Source organism: Pezoporus occidentalis, unplaced genomic scaffold (genome assembly GCF_034315485.1).
Source record: "Pezoporus occidentalis ecotype Australia unplaced genomic scaffold, CSIRO_AGI_Poc_V1 ctg5, whole genome shotgun sequence".
NCBI lineage: Eukaryota > Metazoa > Chordata > Aves > Psittaciformes > Psittacidae > Pezoporus > Pezoporus occidentalis.
In genome coordinates, this window is record NW_026915835.1 from 16,213,290 (window position 1) to 16,235,254 (window position 21,965).

The 21,965-nt window shown below is 43.2% G+C and overlaps 1 protein-coding gene and 1 long non-coding RNA gene across 2 annotated transcripts in view; both read right to left on the reverse strand.

Moving 5' to 3' along the window:
• Positions 1-5,575, reverse strand: part of LOC134173181 (uncharacterized) — a 134,577-nt gene extending 129,002 nt beyond the window's left edge. Inside the window, exon 1 of the long non-coding RNA XR_009968155.1 lies at positions 5,000-5,575. This is a non-coding gene — a long non-coding RNA (uncharacterized LOC134173181). The remainder of the gene's footprint in view (positions 1-4,999) is intronic.
• On the reverse strand, positions 719-4,401 carry SLITRK1 (SLIT and NTRK like family member 1). Its single transcript, XM_062636939.1, has one exon. The coding sequence runs from the start codon at positions 4,367-4,369 to the stop codon at positions 1,991-1,993; it is 2,379 nt and encodes a 792-aa protein (XP_062492923.1). The 5' UTR covers positions 4,370-4,401; the 3' UTR covers positions 719-1,990.
• Positions 5,576-21,965: the final 16,390 nt, after the last annotated feature.

A 21,965-nucleotide genomic window follows, 5' to 3' on the forward strand; every position in this document is an offset into this window, starting at 1 on the left:
GGACTTTCGCCTTTACAGGTTTTACTGAGTTTAGGGGCACTTTCCCACACAGCAACGGAACCAGATAAGAGCTGCCTGAAATCCAGCTGCAGCACTGCGCCGTGTTGGATTTTTTACTTTCCCAGCATTTAATATCAAAGGGTGCAGCTACCCAGAGCAGGGATGGTAAAGTCCCTTTGCTAATTAATTTTCCCACTTGGAGCAGCTACTGCAGCCCGGCCTCCCACAGCAGCCCCGCCTTGCCGGCAGCACCACAGGCTGCCTGCGGGCCCCAAGTGCTGCTGCTGAGAGCTGAAATCCAACTCCGGTTTAGTGAAACCGAGCTAGGCAGAGTCAATTAAATCAAATTCCCACTAACATCCTTAATACATCTGCAGTGTGTGCAGAAGAGGCAGCGACATCAGTGTTAATAAAGGGATTCACTACCTCATTATATATTAAGGAAAAAGGAAAAAAAAAAAGAGGAAGGCGAGGAAGGCAAGGAAGAGGGGCGGAGGCAGGAAACTTCTGTGTGTTATTTACAGTGGGGAAGGGGTGAGGAAAGGATGTTTGTGCCTCTGCGCGTGAATGAATGAGAGAGAGAAAGAGGGGAAAAGAGGGAAAGAGAGAGGGAGGGAGAGAAACACACACACAGAGCACTGAAAGGAGGCTCTGTCCCCTAAACCCAAATAACCCACTTACAAAGAACTGATGCTGGAAAAATGGTAAGGACCCGGAGTTGAAAACATTTTCACTTTAATACTGAAAAAATATGCCATTATAAAATCCTCGAATAGAATTAGTAAGTTTCACTTGCTTCCTCAGTCCTGGTTTCCTCAAGTTATAGTAAGATTTACAACAGCACAGAATTTTCTACCATTAAACTTTGCAGCCTAAGCACTAGAGTGACATTAATTGGTCATGCTTAACTGCCTTGGATTTTTTCTTTGTATGTTTACACTGTTACCATAATAGAAATCAAGGGTACTAATTTTTACATTCAGACGGAAAGGCAATACTGAATATGTATATTGAAAGAGAGAGAAAACAAAACCAAAGCCTCCCCTCCTCCCTCCCGAAAACCAAAACACAACCCAGCGTCAACAAAGCAAATCTGTCCCAGCAAAGTAATTCCTGCCTCAAAAAAATAAAATAAAAAAATAATAAAAAAATCCAATGAGAATATCCATGCAACTATGTCTTAAATAAAACCTTTACATTGTCTTCCACGGTAAAAGTACGATCTCTACTGCCTATTGATCACACAAAAATGGCGAAATGGCACTTTTTATTATACTGTATTTCTTATCTAGAAGGTTTGATACGAAGGGACTTATCAGGTAAGAGGGATGATGGTGTGAACTAGACGCTGCTTCCAGTCGGAGGCTGGAGCGTCCCTGGGGTGCGTTGTATCCATGCGAGCCATGCAGCACTTTTTTTTTTTTTTTTTCGTGTGTGTCCATTTGTCTGTTTGTTTCGGAGTCATTTATTTACATTACATTCATGCCTTCGTGCAACTTTCCACTCCTGCTTTGCTGTCAGGAGGAGGCCGACGCCAGCCTTTCCTCCGCCCCCCTCCTCTTCCCGGCCTCTCGGAGAGGGCTCGGTCCACACGAGAAGAGGATAAAAAGAAGCAAAACAAACCCCAACACAACAGAACAAAAGCCCAGCATAACCGGGAGTCGTGTTTCGCCCAGCCGGAGCCAAAGGAAAAGGGTCCTCTCTTGTCCGTTGCTGCCCTAGCAGCTCAGGGGCGGGGGATGCTCCCACCGCGCCGGGATGCACGGAGCTGCGCGGCTGCGCCTCAACGTCGGGCTGCCCCCGCCGCTCACGGGGCCTCGGTGCTTGCCATGGTTTTTTGGGGGCGGGAGGCGTGCGTGTGTTCTGCTGTTTCTCACCGAAGGTCGCTGAGGTGCAGAGGAGTCCCCGGATGGCGCTGCCTCCCCACCCGCAGAGAGCGAAGGGCCGGTCCCGGTCCCGGGTGGAGGCCGCTCCCGTCCCGCCCGCCGCCTCAGTCCGAGAGCGAGTGTGAGCCGCAGTCGTAAACCCTGTGGGCCCCGTCAGCACTGTAGGGCCCGTTGTGCCAGTAGGACGAGTCGCAGACGGTCTGCAAAGAGTTGATTTCGGATGCAGAGGAGTTGGCATCCCTCCTCTTGGACCGCTTTCTGTTCCTCAGGATGAACACCAGCATGCCAACCACCGTGAAGGCAGAGGTCACAAAAACCAGCAGGAGCCCTGGCACTAGCACCGAAATAGAGACACGGCTGGTCTCCAAGTAGGAGTTGGAGTGAGTACCTGTCTCTGTCAAGCCGGTGCTGTTTTTATTAGTAGAAGATAATGTGGGCGAGATTTTTAACTGAGGGCAAATAACGTCGTTGGAGAGAGACTCGAAATCCTCCTTGAAGAAATCTTCGGGGGACTCACACCTCAGGTCACTCATAATCACCTTGGGGCGCAGCATCTCTGCCCACTGTTTGAAAGGCACAATAGGGCAAGTACAGTCCCATGGGTTACCATGCAGATCGATCTGGGTGATGGAGGTGAGCTGGTCCAGCACCCCTGCCACTGGAAGGTACATGAAATAATTGTTGTGTATGCTCAGCTTGGAAAGCGAGACCCCAGCAAACACATCTACTGGGAGAGACCTCAGCAGGTTGTTGTTGAGGATGAGGACTCTCAGTTTGGGCATTGCATTGAAGGTGCCTGGCATGATCAGCTGGATGCCATTAAACTCCACGTTCAGGTACTCCAGGTTTTGCAGCCCAGCAAATTTCTCCCGGGACAGGGTGTCTAAGTAGTTGCTATCCATGTAGAGCCATCGGAGCTCAAAGAGATTCTTAAAGGTGTTGTTCTCTACAGTGGCAATGTTGTTGTTGCCCAGATCGAGTAGATTAAGTTTCCGGTAATCCAGAAAGTGGGGTTTCCTGATGGTGTGTATTTTGTTGTCTCTCAGGAACAGCTCCTGCACATTGGATGGCTTGGGCTTCAAATCCACCAAGCTGCTCACGTTCCTGTCATTGCAATTAACCTTTAAACCCGAGCCAGGGATCTGATCACAGCTGCAGATCTGTGGGCAGGACACTGTAGCTGGTAGCTTGTTCTTCACGCTAACTGTTGACACAGCAGCAGTGGGTCTGGTCTTAATTTGCCAGTTGACAGGAATCTTTGTACCTCCGCTTGGACCAGATCCTGGTGTGGCAGGGTCTTCTTTGCCATGTATTTTAAAGGGAGTTGGAATGGGACCAGGATCGCAGGTTTCTTCCTCGGCAGGGGGAGCAGCTAGGCTAGAATCCACTCTGTTCTTTTTGCACAGCTCTTGCTCTGTGGTCTCATTTAAATCTTTGCCCTGCAACCTAGTGGGAGCCTCACAAATCACTCTGCCGATCAAAGCATTTTTGGGTATGTTCTCCAGCCATTCCTTCAACGACAGCAGATCGCAAGTGCAGTCCCAAGGGTTATCCTCTAGCAGGATTTCAGCAATTCCTGGGATCTGCTCCAGGACCTCCTCGTAAGGCAAGGTTTTAAGACGATTTCCCCGGAGGTCGAGGTGGGTGATGGGCACATACTGAAACACGTTGGGGGGCAAGGTGCTGATAAGATTGTCATTTAAAATCAGCACCTCCAGTTTGTTTAAGTCCCTAAATGCTCCCGGGTCAATATCCCGCAATAGATTAAAATCTGCCTGGAGGTATTCCAGATCGTCCAGCCCCAGGAAAGTCTGCTTCCTGAATGATTTGATCTTGTTGTTGTTTATGTGCAAGCGTTTCACCAGCTGCAGCCCAAGGAAAGCCCCAGGAACAATCTCATGCAAACCGTTGTTTTCCATGTGCAAACTAACTGCATTGTAAAAGTTAGCAAACTCATTAGGGAAAAGTCGAGTTAAGGAATTGCCATGCAGGAATAAATGGTAAAACTGGGATGTCGGGGCAGTGAAATGTTGCAGGCTGGTAAATCCCTTTTTCTCACAGTCTACGTGCAAATCCCCTTCTATCTCGTTGCAGGCACAGATCTTCTCTTTGCAAACGTCCCCTGTAACGTTTCCAGCAGCAAAACAAAGAGACGTCTCCAGCAACAGAATCCAAAGCAGCATTTTTAAACCGAGCAATTCATTCCCGTTCTCGTCACAAAGTAACAGCAACCATCCTCCTCGCACGGAAAGCAATTCCAGTTCATTCAGTACATTAAATGTCCGAATCCAACAAGGGGGGAGGAAAAAAAAAAAAAAATAAAAGAAAATGTGGGGAGGGGGAGCAAGGAGGGTCGGCAGAGGGGGGATGCTTTCTTCTCTCCTCTCTCCCTCTCTCCCCCTCCCAAGTACAACTGCAACAGCCCAGATTCCAGTCAATAATTTTATCCACAAATTATCCAGGCACGTACTGCAAGCACGCATAAAAAAAAAACAAACAAAAAAAAAAGTAGAAGGAAAAAAAAAAAAAAAAAAAAAGAAAGAAATAAAAGAATGCCCCTACTCGGTCCCCCTCCCTGTCGGCTCCCGGTAACCTAAGCGGAGGTCTGCTGCCGGGCAGGCTGTCTCACCGCCGAGGGATTGCTGCTGCTGGCCCGCGGCATGTCCGAGCCGCGCAGGCGGAAAGCGCGGCGCTGGCCGCGGAGGATGCCCCTTGCGCGGCTCCGCGCAGGGCTGACCTTGCCGCGTGCCCGCGGAGCCGCGCTTCTCGCCCGCCACCCGCCGGGCGCTGTCCGGGCGCCCGGTGCTGAAAGCGCGCCCCAGCCTAGGCTCTAGCCGCCGAGCCGCAGGCGCGGCGCCACGCCGGCCTCCGCTGCGCTGCGCTGCTTCCCATGCCCGTGCCAGCGGCCGGAGCCTGCCGCGGGGCCGGGGCCGCCCCACAGCCCTATCGCCCCACCGACCACCCCTTCACCCGCCGCACCGCTCCGCGCCGCGCCTCGCCTCGCCTCGCCCTGCCGGCCGCGCTGCCTCCCCTCCTCGCTCGCTCGCCCGCTCTCTCGCTCTTCTTTCCTCTTTCTTCCGCTGCTGCTGAGTCGCACGCTCGCACACACTCACATGCACGCAGAGGGAGAGTTGCTAAGAGGCTCTGCTCGTTTCAACCTGGTGCACACTGAAAGATCTGACACCCTCTGCTGAGCTGCAGTGGCAAAAATCCATCTGCTGAGGGAATGCTGGAGAGAAAAAAAAAATCAATCCACGTACAGGGCAAGCGTTAAAAACGCTGGCATTAAAAGCTGTCTATCTATTTAGATGCTTTCTCCTAAATGGATCATTTAATTTATTTCTTTTCTTTTAAGATGGAAAGTTTAGCATTCTTCCCCTCCCGGCCTGCCTTATTGCCCCCATTCACGCACACTCACACCTGCACCAGCAGGCGAGGAAGGTACATTTGCCTCACTGTATTTCCTAATGGCTGCAACAGAATTAGTGTCAGGGTGTCAAGCGAATAGCAACTTGAGGTAATTATTCTGCACGCCATTTTTGTCGTTGCTTTAAATGCATTTCGCCCTCCCCTGCAGCCTAACTGTTTCACGCTGGATTTGGTGTCTTGCTGGCGTTCTCTGTGCAATGCTGAACCATGGATTATTGCATCCTCTTTCTATACATTTATAATTTAGATGATCACAGACAAGGAGGGGGTAGGGAGGAGGGTATTTGCTGCACTGTCAGCAATTCACCCTACCTGTTTCCACAGCGTACAGTGTCTCCCTTAAGCATAGGAGAGGGCTGAAACTGACGGTTGTGTATCTTGACATTCTTATATATATAAAAAAATCTACAGATGCACTTACGTACACGCATCGATCTTTCTCTAGAAATGCTCCTAATATCCTCTCTGGGGAAATACAATGCTTGCTTCCCTCGACTCCCTCCCCCCTCTCCCACCGCCCTTTCCAGCTCCCACCCTTTTGACAAAAGAGATTACACAGCGGAAAAAAATCTGTGCCTGGCCTTAAAGAAAGAAGCCAAGCATACAAAAGTTTCTGCATCATTTGGCCGGGGTTCAGATGTGAAGAACTAGTTGCACCTCTGGTGATGCAAGTGAAAACTCACGTTTCCCCCTGCCTTGTTAAATCGTGCTGAGGCGGAGGAGAGGGAAGAGGAGGAGGACAGAGAGGAGGAGAAGTGGGAGGAGGAGGAAGAGGAGGAGGGGTCGGGAGAGGCAGCCTGGCCGCCGGGTGCCTCCTGCATCTCAGGGCTGCACCTCTCCCGTCCGGCGCCGCTGGTGAACTTTGCGGCATACTGGTGGGGGGGGGGGGGGGGGCGGATGGAACCGCGGGAGTGGGCTGGAGGAGGTTTATTTATACGGAAAGCCAGGGAGCCATATGGAGCCTGCATCCCCTGGTCCCGGCGGCATGCTAATTTGGTCAACGCTTTTCCCTGGCTGCTGCTTGCAAGTAAATTAGACATCCTGCCGATGATGATCTTATCAAATTAATGTAATTAGACCACAGACAAGTTGCAACAGTTACCGTGGCCATTTCGGGTCCCCAGGATGAAGATTTGGTTTCTCAGTTGGTTACGGTGCACAGGGACTACGGAGGGACGAGGGAGCGGGGAGGGAGGAAATGGGACGGGAGGAGGAAACAAAACAGACAAAAAGAGAAAAATCCTGGCCCCGAAAAAACCTGCCCAATAAATTACAAACTCACCAGAAGAGATAAAATGCCACTGAGCCAGAAAGCACCACAATAAATATATTAGTGGTTTCATTAGGAAAAAAAAAAACGAGGGAAGGAAACTTGGCGCCACGTTGAGGCGCATTAATTAATTTCTCCTGATGGTTTCTTTGACTTTGTCTCTCGGTGATGTCGGGGTGGTGGGGGATGAGAGGGGGCGGTGCCAGGCTGGCTGGAAACCTTCCATGGATGAAAAATAGCAGCCTCGAAGTCCACGGGGAGGCAGGGAAGCCCCCAGGAAACTCTGTGGAAGGAGGCGGGAGAATCAGGGGAAGGGGACAGGGTTGGGGTCGGGGTTGGGGTCGGAGTTGGGGTAGGCGACTTACTCCGTGTCAGCAGCAGCGACAAGATCACCATTAGGAAAATCTTGGGGGAGGAAGGGCTGAAAAGCTGCAGTCTGATAAACACTAAGTTGGTTGTGGGGCAGTAAGACTAAGGAGACTAAGAAACTCTTTCTCCCACCGTAGAATAAACCTTCTGAGCATCTTCACCTTCATGTTATTAAAATTGCTCAAGCACTGTAAAAGGAATCAAAATGCAGCCAGAGACCTGAACATTAATAAGATATTAAATAAATAAATAAATACAAATCAAGAGGAAGCAGACAACGACCTGTTGTCAAAGCATGAAGGACAAATTGCCTGCTTCTTCCAAGGCATCTGCTGAAAGGTGGGAACCTAGTGTAAGCCATCTGGGGTCCTAGAATTTCAAAGGGGGGGGGAGGAAGAGTTAAAAAGTCTGCCAGAAGATGTAAGAGTGTTTATGACTACTTTGTAAATTCCAAAAGACTATTTAGATAAGGAACCCATTGTGTTTTCAGCTGTATATTTTGGAACTATATAGAGAGATTCATGTCTTATATATATGATATATGTACTGAGAGAGCATTTGTCATGCCAAGGTTTGCATCCAGAAGGCAAGTCAGAGAGGAAGAAAAGAGGCATGATACATTTTAGATCCGGTATCAGATGTTTCGGTTCTGTAAGTCAAATTACACAGGAAAAATGTGTCAGGAACAGGGAATTAATCTATCATTACTCAGTGCCATAATTCTAAATTTCCAGATTTCAACATCTTCTTGAATTAAATTTGGAAATGAACACCTTAGGAGAAAAGGCCTGCTTCCAAGGGTTTTAAGGAGATACCCACTCTGGGTCAGGTTGATGAGGATCTGTCTGGCTGAAATAATTTGCTCTTTTACCTATAGAATGTGATAAAGTGAGAGATCATGCAGCACTGAAATGCCAATGAATATGGGCCTTTAAAATCCAGCATATGCATTCCAGTTCACAATCTATACACGGGTTGAATAACCAGAGCTCACACTGTCCCCTTCCAATTGTCCAGAAGATCACATAGGGTAAAGAGCACCAAAGTCTATTTTCCTTGACTCCTTTCCTTGTCTGATATCTTTTCCTTGTGTTTGCCTCTGCAACTTCTAGAAGCCTAAGACAATGAGCTTCCTATTTACACCTTTCTTCTGGGTGTAAAGTCCCATGTTTAACCAAGCACAAGACAAATGTCTTGAGCATCACAATTGCCTTTTGAACAGGAACATTTTTGCTCCTGATATGGAAAATAAAATAGGAAAAGGTACTGGGTACTTTTACATTTTCCCAGTTGGTAACCTCTCATCCTCCTGTTGCCATGACTATGTAAGTCACACTGGTTAAGGGTTTATTTGTGTTATATCAGAACATGTTAAAAAGCTAATTACCTCATCTAACACTGTAGAACTTGCAAAGCAGAACTCAGAGCATCTGCAAAGTTTCTGTAGATACCCTGCTTTCAATACTTGTGCCATGCTCTGTAAAATTGGCTTCATTATTTCTGTGGGAGGTATAATCACAATCAAGACATCCTACATTGCAGACATTATTCTGTGCATGGATACACATACATATATAAAAATATGTATATAAACATCTCTGTAAATGTGTGCACTACAAATTATGATTGACTCAGCAAACAGAAAAGTTATATGATCATTATTTAATTTGAAATTATAGCTTTATTCAGGCTTTGTCTATGCATAGGCATCTCCATATGTTGGTGCAACTCCTGCAGAAACTGAGCTTCCCAATGTAACTAAAGTTAAAAAAAAAACAGCTCAGTTTAAACCCTTTTAAGTTAGGGTAGGACAGGTTAAACTAATACAAGGATCTCCTCCCAGAATTTTCTATCTCAATATGTTTCACAGGCCAGTCTTTACAGAACTACTAGATATGTACCTAAATTGCATTTAGGCCTAACAAGATTTTTGAAACTAGATATTTGTGTTCCTCATTTTCCTGAGGGCAGTGATGTGTGAGCATGTTCCAGTTCTTCTCGTGATACATATACCATATGGAACTTCGCAAAATGATGCAGTGGCAGATGATGATGATTGATTAAAAAAAAAAAAAAAATAAATAAATAAAGAAAAGAAAGTTAGAGAAGTGTTTGCCTGCTTCTATCTAGTGAGTAGGAGACTGGCTCAGGATGAGAAAATAAAAAATCTCTATCTTTTGCAATGTAAGAGCCAGCCCACATGTTCCTCTTTCTTGGCTCATACCCTCAACTACCAGGGTACCAGCCTTCTTGCTGCAGCTGTTCTACTTTACAAGAAAAATAATTCTGAGATCTGTTGAACCAGAGAAAAGCAGTGGGAGAGTATGAGTTACAGCACCCACCAGGGTGTGCAGAGCCCTTGGAGGACTTGCTTGCATTGTGCTTTCATGCGAGACTGAGCTTGACCTAGTAGACTTCACACATTAGATGTCAAGACTATGGAGCCAGTAGCAAAACCTATATACATAGCAAAACCTGTACACATTCTTCTTCAGTATGCATATTTATCAGACCATGTGATAATTCCAACCAGTGTTGGAAACACTGGCCTGCATAAGTCACAGGGTGAGTCTTACAAGCTTCAAACAGTAGGAGTCAGAAAAGTGAATAGGAGTCACAAACATAGACAGATTTTGCATCCAGCTTGGGTGTAGTTTGCCATAAAAGCCATGTAGTCATTTCACTTTGAAATTCTGATGATGTAGTAGTTTAGTAAAGTGCACTCATATAATTCAAAATCAGTTAAAAATTACTTCCATCTTGTGAAAAAATCACACGTCGAGACAGGAAGAACATGAGTTAACTCGTGGAACAAAACCTGCAGTATCATTTAGACATAAGGCATTAAAAAGCATCTTCCTTGACCAAGAAAAAAAAACAAAGAAAAAAAATTGTTTTTAATAATTAAGTATTTTCTTATCCCTTTTCATGCCACAGTTTCTGACCGATATAAGGATCATTTAAATGAACAAAAGTAGGCAAGTTTATGTCTCTGCTCTCTCTAACTGTAACATATTTCCATTGTTTAATAATGGAGAGTGAAATGCCTTCCAGAGTACAGAATACACCACTGAGGCAGTTCACTGCCTCCACCAATAGTTTGCTGATGTGACTCTGGGAAACTCATTTCTCTTTCCCATGTGTCAATTTCCTAGTCTGAGGAAATGGAAGGAATTACACAGCCCAAAGGTGCTTTGAAATGTGATGAACAAACATGGTGACTGAGGTGATTATCATCATTACTCAGGGGTAAAAGGCAAAAAGTCAAATCTTATGTAAGAGGAATACCTAGTTCTTCCTCTTTTTATCAACACACCTCAGAGACTTTTACAATGGAATGCAATATAATTTTATTTGCTCAACAGATTGGAAAACAGGAGCACTGACCTTGGGAAGGTCACATGTCAAACCGTTGATAGCGCTAGAAATAGACCCAAGTCTCAGAAGGCCCAGCCCTGCCTTCTAGCCAGTATTTCAGAGATGCAGAACTACTGATTTATAGAAATAAGCCTATTCCAAAAGAAAAGCTAAAGGCTTCCTGCCTCCTTCTCCTCCTCTCTCAGACTTGATTTTATGCATCAAAGGTTTCATATGCCAGTCATTTTCTTTCTGGAGGCCTAATGTAGTTATGCAGTGTGACAGTAACACTAAGCTTTGGCTTTCTTATTAATTCACATCTTAATTCACAGTAATTGAATTATTTTAACTGGGGAAAAAGCATGTCTTCTTTCCTCAGTCTTTTCCTGACACAGACTTCAGACTGCAAAAAACATTGGGATTTCTGAGAAAAATACTAAACCATTTCAAATACAAAGTCTCTCACTTAAGAAACATTTCAGAAAAAAAACAAAAACCCAAACCCAACAAAACCTCCAGTTTAAGCATGAGAACTGTGAAGAATTGTTTCTGTTTTCAGGAAGTCTACCGGTTCCATTTTTTTCTGCTACAAAAGAAAATAAAAAAAAACAACCAACCAGATAAAGATGCAAACCAAATTAATGATTTTCAGTGTAGTACAAAATATAAACCAGAAACAAAGAATTTGAGTTGATTAAAATGTGAAGTGTTTTGTTCTGGTTTTGCTACTTTTGTTTTCTAATATAAAATAATATTTTGAAATAGAAAATCAGAATACCCGGAAATCAGAAGACTGGGAATCCCAGGAAATCAGAATTTTATATCTTTCATTGTCTTCATTAACGAATTGAGTTTGGTTTTTTTTTTCCCAAAAAATTGTACGTCATAGAAATTATTTTTCTCTTTCTTTTGATTAACTTGAATTGGAATTTTCTGATATAAAATATCTGAAAAGTTTTCTGAAATTAATCGTTAGGAAAATCCAATGATGTCTGCACATTAAAAGGAGAATTGCTGGGCATCAACACTGTGGGAAAGCTGAAGAGTTGAAACATTATTAATAATAAAATAATACCTTCTTCCTATTTATGCAGTGCCTAGAAACTATACTCTAGCATTTTAGTTTTAATAAAATAACATTTTAGACGTATAAAGAAGAAGAGGTTGGTGACCCAATTAATCTTTGTACTACTGGATTTTACATCTGAGCATCCCAAATAATTTCAGATGTATTGTTCTGATGTAAAGCTAGAGTACTGCAGTGGTGACTCTAGGATGTAGTTTGCTATTTTTTTCTCCACTGGCAAAGCTGATATGAGAAATCCCTTACTGCCTTCACTAGCCTCCAGCCACTAATTTTAACTTCTTGAGGCTTTTTATTTAAACAAGATCATTTTATTGATCCAGTTCATACTGCAGTCCACAAACAATTCTGTCCTTCCTGAGTTGATGAAAGGATAAAATCAGGATTGCTGCTGAGGTGGTTAAGGAATGATCCCTATACCTAGATGGGATATATATATATATACTGAAGTCCAGGATTCAGCTCCCACAAAAACCTTGACTTGGATGATTCTGGACCTTATTATCTCAAAATTATTATGTAAAATATATAGTCTTGCAACTGAATATATGTGTGTGTGTACAGATGTACGTATATATCGGGAGTTGGATGCAGCTGTGATGGGAGTATTTAAAAGACAGAAATCAGGCCAGCATCAAAGCAGTGTTTTCCTGGTTTGGAATTCATTAGCAACACACATTTTCTGGCGGCAACTTCTGACACATTATTAGTTTTAATTACTGCATATTCCAATTGTTCTTAATAACCATCTTCTCCATTAGCTGTGTGTATTCAACACAAGAGAGCTGGTGCCATGTAGTGTGCAGGAATGGCTGCAGTTAAGTTTGAGGATCAGTTCTGAGATCTCTTTGATGAGGTAAGCTGGGGCCAAAGTCAAGAGTCATCTTTCTTCCTCTTTTTTCTCATGTACCCATGGTATTTTTACAATCCTCATAACCTCCACAAAAAAAATAAAGGTGTACACCGTCTACCCCCAACTCAGTTTGTGTTATTTCCAGGAGCAGGACTTGTTCATTTTCCCAGGCAAGTTTCCTGCCTGTTCTACATCCATTATTCATGTCTTGCAGAATTTATGCTTTGTACATGATTTTCATTGTACCCTGTTTGTGAAATTCCATCACAGAAGTCTCCTTTTGTGTCTTGCAGTTGCGTGTTACCTTTACAGTTAGCTGTGTCTGAGTGCTCAAACATTGTTGCTGATTATGCCACTGGTAGCATCACAAAATGTGCAATCTCACAAATAGTTAAAATGTTGCTGTTTAGTCATTTTACCATGCTTATGTTTAGATTCAGGGCAAACAGCTACCAAATATGCCCTTCTCAATCTGTTTCAATTTCATGGGTTCAACAGTCCTCTGTTTTGTCAGCAAGACTTTTATTTAAGCAACATAAATATTTACTCCATAAGCTACATAGATATTTAATGTTCATAAATGTGTCATAATTTTTGCAGAAGTTACTGAAAAATAGTTTATTTCAGATGTGCTTTTAATACTTGGCATAAGAATTGGGTCCTTGTTTATTAAGTAGGCTTGTACTTTCTCCTCTGGATGGAATCAGATTCTCCTGGAAGGCATGCTAAGACACATGAAAATCAACAAGGTGCTTGCGGACAGCCAGCATGACTTCACTAAGGGGAAATCCTGCCTGACCAATTTGGTGGCCTTCTATGATGGGGCTACGGAACTGATGGACAGGGTCAGAGCAGTTGATGTCATCTACCTGAACTTGTGCAAAGTGTTCGACACTGTTCCACACGACATCCTTGTCTCTAAATTGGAGAGACAGCAATTTGATGGATGGACCACTCGGTGGATAAATAACTGGCTGGATGGCCGCATGCAAAGAGTTGTCGTCAATGGCTCAATGTCTGGCTGGAGACCAGTAACGAGTGGTGTCCCTCAGGGATCGGTGTTGGGACTGGTCTTGTTTAACATCTTCGTCGCTGACATGGACGATGGGATTGAGTGCGCCCTCAGCAAGTTTGCCGACGACACCAATCTGTGGGGTGCGGTAGATAGGCTGGAGGGAAGGGATGCCATCCCGAGGGACCTTGACACGCTTGTGAGGTGGGCTGATGCCAACCTCATGAAGTTTAACCATGCCAAGTGCAAGGTCCTACACCTGGGTAGGAGTAATCCCAGGCACAGCTACAGGTTGGGCAGAGAAGAGATTCAGAGCAGCCCTGCAGAGAAAGACTTGAGGATGTTGGTTGATGAGAAAATGAGCATGAGCCGGCTTCAGTGTGTGCTTGCAGCCCAGAAAGCCAACCGTATCCTGGGCTGCATCAAAAGGAGTGTGACCAGCAGGTCGAAGGAGGTGATCCTGCCCCTCTACTCTGCTCTCGTGAGACCTCACCTGGAGTATTGTGTGCAGTTCTGGTGTCCTCAACATAAAAAGGACATAGAACTGTTGGAACAAGTCCAGAGAAGGGCCAGGAGGATGATCGGGGGCTGGAGCACCTCCCGTATGAAGACAGGCTGAGGAAGTTGGGGCTGTTCACCCTGGAGAAGAGAAGGCTGTGTGGAGACCTCATAGCAGCCTTCCAGTATCTGAAGGGGGCCTATAGGGATGCTGGGGAGGGACTCGTCATTAGGGACTGTAGTGATAGGAAAAGGGGTAACGGGTTAAAACTTCAACAGGGGAAGTTTAGATTGGATATAAGAAGGAAATTCTTTCCTGTTAGGGTGGTGAGGCACTGGAATGGGTTGCCCAGGGAGGTTGTGAATGCTCCATCCCTGGCAGTGTTCAAGACCAGGTTGGACGAGGCCTTGGGTGATATGGTTTAGTGTGAAGTTGGAACTTGATAATCTTAAGGTCCTTTCCAACCCTAACTATTCTATGAAGTTCCCTATTTTCATCATGTACAGGGGCTTATCTGACATGTTTTAGCATTTAGGAAAAAAAGCAGTTGATTAGCTGCAGACCAGGTCTGCTTTATATGGTCCTTTAGGATGTATCTGGGATTCATGTGATTGGCCCTTGAAAAGGTAATTTGTTTGCTGCACTGCAGAACCACACAACTGAGCCTCAGACGGTTCGACAGACATTATAAACCTGCTAATCTGCACACCGTGAGGGGAGGTTCATGATACCAGAGATCTGACGAATCTGTTTAAAAGTATATTCCTCCCATTTTTGGCCCAGAGAAATAAAGTGACCTAATCCTCCTATGAAGGCAGCACAGACCATGCCCTAGTCCAGATATACTACTTGCACTTGGTTGTGAGCGACACCACAAAAATGTAAAAGCATTGTCTTCTCAGTGGTTGTGTAACAGATTGATAAAGGACTCCAAGGCCACAGAATGCGAAATACTTATAGGAAGTCACATAGGGTTGGTGCTGAAGGACCACTTCTCTCTGACACTGTTCTTCATTTTCCTTCCCTGTAACACATAACATGAAAGTTCAAGTTAGACAACTGACTCAATAACTTGCATACTTTCACTCTAACCGTGGAAGGTCAACTACAGGGAAAGTAAAATGAAACCAAAGTGAAAAAGAGATAATTTGGAAATGTAACTTTGTCCAAGGACTCAGAGTACTCCCTTGTATGGTGGATTTCCCAAAATCTAAAGACATTAAAGGCTAGAGGTACATTTCTCTGAACAACTGATTTTATTATTTTTAGGTCACTGCTGGAATATATATGTATATATATATATATTGACCCATTTTCTTGTTTTGTTTTTTTTTCTGAATTAACATGGTTTCTGTCTTTTTTTCTTTTTTTTTGAAAGTAGGAAGTGATTACAGAATTTTTTTGTTTTAATTAAATATTTAAATCATTTAAATAAAATATTTTGGTGCTTTTAAAACCAGCTTTTAAAAATGAAATGGAAGCAAATCTGTGATGGAACGCTTCAGCAGTCTGGTGATAGCTTTAGCTTTTAGTATCGAGTCTGAGTTACCCACCTAGGCATCCTTACAGTCAGTGGAGAGAAATTTACCATTTAGCTTGTAATAAAATATGCACAAAACAAGTAGAATAGATTTTGCTGGGAAAGCATTACTTGTGACACTATCACAAAGACCCTTAAACTGTTTACATTACTTTGTACGAAAACTAACTAACTTTTAGATGACTAATTTTAGATGTGGCTAATTCCAGTCAAGGAATTAACTCTGACATCAAGACAATGTTTGTAAGAAATAATATTCCATTGACAAAATATGGACTTTTTTTTTTTTAAGTCTGCTTTTTAACTTATTTTTTGAGCAGAATGAACAGTTGAAATGTTTGTTAGTGTAATTCAAGAATAGCTGAACATAAAGTTGCCATCTAGGTGTAGTCAGATATGCAATAATAGGAAATTATTTTTGCAAGCAGAATAAACAGAAGAAAAGTCATCAAGTTGTGTTTTCAAAATTCCATTTGAAAGTATAGATATACAAGAGGAATGTTACTCTGTTATTTCTTACCTTTCAGTATTGCAGAGGGCTTTTCACTTATTTTTTCTTTTCCATCTCTATCAACATATCAAAGAGAAATGAGGGGTGAAACGAAAGAGTGTTATGTTGATGACTGCCATAAAACTGGATTTTATTGATTATATTATATGTATCAGTAGCTTTATTGTTCTGAATCTTGACTCATAAAATATTATGCTTGGGAAGCAATTTTCCTAATTATTAGGAAAACTCCTTGAATGAGTGTCTTTTTTCTGTGAATACTTAGGAATATTTTCTTCCATACATTATTTTACAAACATTTTGAATATCATCTATTTTATAAGTTAGCATTATCTTGTTGACATCAACAAAATCAACCTCTGTAAAGATCTCAGTCTTATGACAAAATAACATTTAAATTCAGACACTCTAAAAGAGTCAAGAGTATTTAAAATAGTAACGTGATAAAAAGAAGAGGAGAGGAGAGGAGAGGAGAGGAGAGGAGAGGAGAGGAGAGGAGAGGAGAGGAGAGGAGAGGAGAGGAGAGGAGAGGAAAGGAGAGGAGAGGAAAGGAAAGGAAAGGAAAGGAAAGGAAAGGAAAGGAAAGGAAAGGAAAGGAAAGGAAAGGAAAGGAAAGGAAAGGAAAGGAAAGGAAAGGAAAGGAAAGGAAAGGAAAGGAAAGGAAAGGAAAGGAAAGGAAAGGAAAGGAAAGGAAAGGAAAGGAAAGGAAAGGAAAGAAGGAAAGGAAAGGAAAGGAAAGGAAAGGAAAGGAAAGGAAAGGAAAGGAAAGGAAAGGAAAGGAAAGGAAAGGAAAGGAAAGGAGAAAGGAAAGGAAAGGAGAAAGGAAAGGAAAGGAGAGGAAAGGAGAGGAAAGGAGAGGAAAGGAGAGGAAAGGAAAGGAAAGGAAAGGAAAGGAAAGGAAAGGAAAGGAAAGGAAAGGAAAGGAAAGGAAAGGAAAGGAAAGGAAAGGAAAGGAAAGGAAAGGAAAGGAAAGGAAAGGAAAGGAAAGGAAAGGAAAGGAAAGGAAAGGAAAGGAAAGGAAAGGAAAGGAAAGGAAAGGAGAAGAGAAAAGAAAAAAGGAAAAGAAAAGAAAAGAAAAGAAAAGAAAAGAAAAGAAAAGAAAAGAAAAGAAAAGAAAAGAAAAGAAAAGAAAAGAAAAGAAAAGAAAAGAAAAGAAAAGAAAAGAAAAGAAAAGAAGAAGAAATTACATCTTAATAGCATTGTTGTTGCCAGGAGATTCCAGCTGCTGTTTATGACATGACTGTGCCCTTTTTATATTTAATTAAAAAATTGATTAATGAGTAGATAAATGACTAAAATGCCAACATTTTAGTAAATTTGTGTAGAAGCTCCCAATGTATAATCTGATTAAGCAGCAACAACGACAAAAATCTTGAAAGGAAACTGACCACACAAAGGACAGGAAACAAAAAGTAGCCCACACTTTCAATTGTTCCTTTAACCTACCAAGCCATACCTTCCTGGTGCTGCAACCAACCACTTTAATTAATAGTAGTCACTGTGAGAAATGTAGATGGACAATTTGTCCAATGTAGTACAACATTTATTATGGTCTTCTGTTCAGCCTGTGTGTAATTCAAAACTAATTAATTTAGCTATCACCACCTAGCTCACTAGATATAATAGGATTTTATTATAGCTCAGAAGCTGTTAAGGTTTAACAAAAGCTAAAAGGCAAAATATTGCTCATAAGCTCCTTCTTGGCAAGTTTCAAGTTTTTCTGTAACAAACCAGAAATTCTTGACTTTTTTTTTTTTTAATATATGGTTAAATATCATTTAAGAAGACATCACAGTGAGATAAATATCTAAACTCTTTTAACTTACACTTTCATTTTCCAAAAATGCAGTCAAATTTAGTGACAAAAAAATACCAAATAATTCCAGTTTCGTAAAGGGATAAAAAAATTGAATATGAGGATCTATTACAAAACCATATGAGACGATCATATGATCATAGCTAGAGTCACCTCCACCATTAATGTGAATGTTCTAGAACTTGGAGAATCTTAAAAATAATCCATAAAATTAAAAATTGCTAAAATACAGAAATTGCTGTTGTCTGGTGGTTTACCACTTACACGTGTTAAAATCAAAAAGAAAGAACAAACAAACAAGCTCAAATGCTCCTGAAGGTTTTAATTCACTTGAGGCAGAACTGAGAATTTCTATCATTTACTCATACATATTCACAGCCTTAGTCATTAAATCCAGAGAAGATAAGTAGTGTTTATTTTACTTACAATTTAAAGTGTTTTGTGATTTTCATAGAATCATAGAACAGTTAGGGTTGGAAAGGACCTTAAGATCATCTAGTTCCAACTCGCCTGCCATGGGCAGGGACACCACCCACTAAACCATGCCACCCAAGGTGTCGTCCAACCTGGTCTTGAACACTGCCAGGGATGGCGCATTCACAACCTCCCTGGGCAACCTATTCCAGTGCCTCACCAAGCTAACAGGAAAGAATTTCCTTCTTATATCCAATCTAAACTTCTCCTGTTGAAGTTTTAACCCGTTACCCCTTTTCCTATCACTACAGTCCCTAATGAAGAGTCCCTCCCCAGCATCCCTATAGGCCCCCTTCAGATACTGGAAGGCTGCTATGAGGTCTCCACACAGCCTTCTCTTCTCCAGGCTGAACAGCCCCAACTTTCTCAGCCTGTCTTCACATACGGGAGGTGCTCCAGCCCCCGATCATCCTCCTGGCCCTTCTCTGGACTTGTTCCAACAGTTCCATGTCCTTTTTATGTTGAGGACACCAGAACTGCACACAATACTCCAGGTGAGGTCTCACGAGAGCAGAGTAGAGGGGCAGATTCACCTCCTTCGACCTGCTGGTCACGCTCCTTTTGATGCAGCCCAGGATACGGTTGGTTTTCTGGGCTGCAAGCACACACTGCTGGCTCATGTTCATTTTCTCATCAACCAAAATCCCCAAGTCCTTCTCTGCAGGGCTGCTCTGAATCTCTTCTCTGCCCAACCTGTAGCTGTGCCTGGGATTGCTCTGACCCAGGTGTAGGACCTTGCACTTGGCATGGTTAAACTTCATGCGGTTGGCATCAGCCCACCTCACAAGTGTGTCAAGGTCCCTCGGGATGGCATCCCTTCCCTCCAGCCTATGTACCGCACCCCACAGATTGGTGTCGTCGGCAAACTTGCTGAGGGCGCACTCAATCCCACCGTCCATGTCAGCGACGAAGATGTTAAACAAGACCAGTCCCAACACCGATCCCTGAGGGACACCACTCGTTACTGGTCTCCAGCCGGACATTGAGCCATTGACGACAACTCTTTGCATGCAGCCACCCAGCCAGTTCTTTATCCACCGAGTGGTCCATCCATCAAATTGCTGTCTCTCCAGTTTAGAGACAAGGATGTCGTGTGGAACAGTGTCGAACACTTTGCACAAGTCCAGGTAGATGACATCAACTGCTCTGCCCCTGTCCATCAGTTCTGTAGCCCCATCATAGAAGGCCACCAAATTGGTCAGGCAGGATTTCCTCTTACTGAAGCCATGCTGGCTGTCAGCAAGCACCTTGTTGATTTTCATGTGTCTTAGCATGCCTTCCAGGAGAATTTGCTCCAAGATTTTGCCAGACACAGAGGTGAGACTGACTGATCTGTAATTCCCCAGGTCATCCATTTTCTCCTTCTTGAAAATGAGGGTTAAGATTATATGTAGTTTGGAGCAATAATATGTATTTCATTTGCACTTAGGTAGCCTTAGGACTTCTCTGAACAAGCTCTCTTGATATCAAAGCCAGTATAGATACACTGCTGTTAAAAAATTAAACCTGGCAATCTTATCCATCCATTGTACTTCTATAAACATACAGAATCACAGATTTTATATGGCATACATCCTTTTACAAATGTAGGTAAGTGAAAAAAATAACCCCAAACTAATGTGATTTCTTAGAACTCTTTCCAAGTCTTTAAACATGGTTGGTTTTATTGCTCTTGCTTTTGTTTGTTTGTTTTTTTCTTGGACTGTTTTTTTGATTTCGGGTTGTTCTCGTTCATTTTTTTTTTTTTGGTGGGGGGTGGGGGGTGGGGGTGGTGCTTTTGTAGAATTTTTATGTGGAAGCTGAATCCAAAAGACATGGAGGGTCCATAATTTTAGTGCATTTTTGGTAAAATGGAAATGCTCAGTACTTTGGAGGGTCAAACCAATGCAGAACTGTATGTGCTGTTTGGGGTTGTTTTTTTAAAAAAATATTTCTGCACAACATGAAGAAAACTCTGTAGGAATCTTTTGGCTTGGTAATACCATCTTCAGTCAGAAGTTTGAAAATTAAAGCCAGAATAATTGCAAAACCAGCATTTTTCTGCCAGAAATGCACAATGTGATTTGACGTTTGTGCTTGTTTCATAAATTGTTAATTTGATATTTGTTTTCTGAACGTCTGGTATTGTATTTAACAACCTGCTGTTGATACACTGTTTTCTTTTTGGATTTCATAGAATCATAGAATACTGAGGGTTGGAAAGGACCTTAAGACCATTTAGTTCCAACCTCCTGCCATGGGCAGGGACACCTCACACTAAACCATATCACCCAAGGCCTCGTCCAACCTGGTCTTGAACACTGCCAGGGATGGCGCATTCACAACCTCCCTGGGCAACCCATTCCAGTGCCTCACCACCCTAACAGGAAAGAATTTCCTTCTTATATCCAATCTAAACTTCTCCTGTTGAAGTTTTAACCCGTTACCCCTTTTCCTATCACTACAGTCCCTAATGAAGAGTCCCTCCCCAGCATCCCTATAGGCCCCCTTCAGATACTGGAAGGCTGCTATGAGGTCTCCACACAGCCTTCTCTTCTCCAGGCTGAACAGCCCCAACTTCCTCAGCCTGTCTTCATACGGGAGGTGCTCCAGCCCCTGATCATCCTCCTGGCCCTTCTCTGGACTTGTTCCAACAGTTCCATGTCCTTTTTATGTTGAGGACACCAGAACTGCACACAATACTCCAGGTGAGGTCTCACGAGAGCAGAGCAGAGGGGCAGGATCACCTCCTTCGACCTGCTGGTCACGCTCCTTTTGATGCAGCCCAGGATACAGCTGGCTTTCTGGGCTGCAAGCACACACTGCTGGCTCATGTTCATTTTCTCATCAACCAAAATCCCCAAGTCCTTCTCTGCAGGGCTGCTCTGAATCTCTTCTCTTCCCAACCTGTAGCTGTGGCTGGGATTGCTCCGACCCAGGTGTAGGACCTTGCACTTAGCATGGTTAAACTTCATGAGGTTGGCATCAGCCCACCTCACAAGTGTGTCAAGGTCCCTCTGGATGGCATTCCTTCCCTCCAGGGTATCAACTGAACCACACATGTTGGTGTCATTGGCAAACTTGCTGAGGGCACACTCAATCCCACTGTCCATGTCAGCGACAAAGATCTTAAACAAGACCGGTCCCAACACCAATCCCTGAGGCACGCCACTTGTTACTGGTCTCCAGCCGGAGACTGAGCCATTGACGACAACTCTTTGTGTGCGGCCACCCAGCCAGTTCTTTATCCACTGAGTGGTCCATCCATCAAATTGATTTCAGATGTAAAGGTAATAAATTGTAATATCTTTCAGACATGTGTCTTCTCCTATAATCCAAAGATAAACAAGTTGATTCAAAGATGCAAAATACTGCAAAACAGCTACTTCACTTTCTTCTTATGCATTTAGCATAACTGAATGCTAAACCAACACTGATAGTATGCAAAATGAAGTAAAAATTCAATCAGTGGGGAGACACTTTGGATGGGTGGGCAGCAGTTACTTTGTTGCAACAGCAACACACATTTGATAGCAGTATAAGAATCCTGTCTATCTGCATAGCAGTAGGTCTGTCTTCGTCTTAGTTTGATAACGGATGTGGAATAACTTTGATGTCTGTGGTTAAAATAAATACACAAATAACAAAGCTAAACAGCATTCTCCCATCAGATGTAATCCAAACTACCTGGTAATTATCAGTAAACAAGTTAACAAAGTTTTATCACTTGCAAAGAACAATCAGTATACCACATAGCAACATAGCAAGGCTACCATGGACCACTGGATAACTGTGGCATGTGAAGGAGAGATCACACTCATAGTCCAGATACCAAAAGCCAGGCTTAAAAGTCCAGCTTTTAGGGATCTGGGGCAGACCCTGAGAT